Below are 664 nucleotides of genomic sequence, written 5' to 3'. Positions count from 1 at the left end.
AAAACGGGCCCTTCTGGTGGCAAACAGGATGGGGAGACTGCATCTCTATAAAATTTGGCCTCTTGACTCCCAGTGGCAAAGAATAGCCTCAGTGGGGAAGGTGTCCAGTGGTGCAAGACCATCCCTGGAGGCCAATTTGCCCCCCTTTGCGAAGGATCCAAAATAACCTTCTGGTGGGCATTTGGGAGCAGCCCAACACCCACTCTGCCTGCTGTCTCTTTCAGTGGTATCAGCTGAAGTGGAGATGACGGCTTATGCACTGCTGACCTACACAGTCCTGGGGGACGTGGCCTCGGCTTTGCCCGTGGTCAAGTGGCTCTCTCAGCAGAGAAACGCCCTCGGGGGCTTCTCTTCCACGCAGGTGAGGCCCCGACAGCACCAAAGAGAGGCTTCTGTCCATCTGGACTGGGAAGAGGGAGACCTTTTGGCATCTAGACATATCTCCCTAGAAAATGGTTTCTGGCTGGGGTCCCCCTTGATGTTCCCGCTCCTCTGTCCCCCAGGACACATGCGTAGCCCTCCAGGCCCTGGCCGAATACGCCATCCTCTCCTACATTGGGGGCGTCAACCTCACCATTTCACTGGCTTCCACCAACCTGGACTATCAGGAGACCTTTGAGCTGAACAAAACCAACAAGAAGATCCTCCAGACCACTGTGGTAAA

The 664-nt window shown here is 55.4% G+C and overlaps 2 protein-coding genes across 2 annotated transcripts in view; both read left to right on the top strand.

Annotated features, from left to right (window-relative positions):
• The window catches only part of LOC121918762 (C3 and PZP-like alpha-2-macroglobulin domain-containing protein 8), a 729-nt gene extending 563 nt beyond the window's left edge, over window positions 1-166 (top strand). Inside the window, exon 3 of the mRNA XM_042444754.1 lies at window positions 74-166. Within this exon, the coding sequence (XP_042300688.1) occupies window positions 74-166 (93 nt within the window). The remainder of the gene's footprint in view (window positions 1-73) is intronic.
• Window positions 167-199: 33 nt separating this feature from the next.
• On the top strand, window positions 200-656 carry LOC121918761 (C3 and PZP-like alpha-2-macroglobulin domain-containing protein 8; the record flags this gene model as incomplete). Its single annotated transcript, XM_042444753.1, has 2 exons — window positions 200-361; window positions 504-656. Coding segments are annotated over exons 1-2 (270 nt in total), but the record flags the coding sequence as incomplete, so codon positions are not given.
• Between the last annotated feature and the right edge of the window lie 8 nt (window positions 657-664).

This window comes from Sceloporus undulatus, unplaced genomic scaffold (assembly GCF_019175285.1).
Source record: "Sceloporus undulatus isolate JIND9_A2432 ecotype Alabama unplaced genomic scaffold, SceUnd_v1.1 scaffold_31960, whole genome shotgun sequence".
Lineage (NCBI taxonomy): Eukaryota > Metazoa > Chordata > Lepidosauria > Squamata > Phrynosomatidae > Sceloporus > Sceloporus undulatus.
This window is presented reverse-complemented; position numbering and strand designations above follow the sequence as displayed.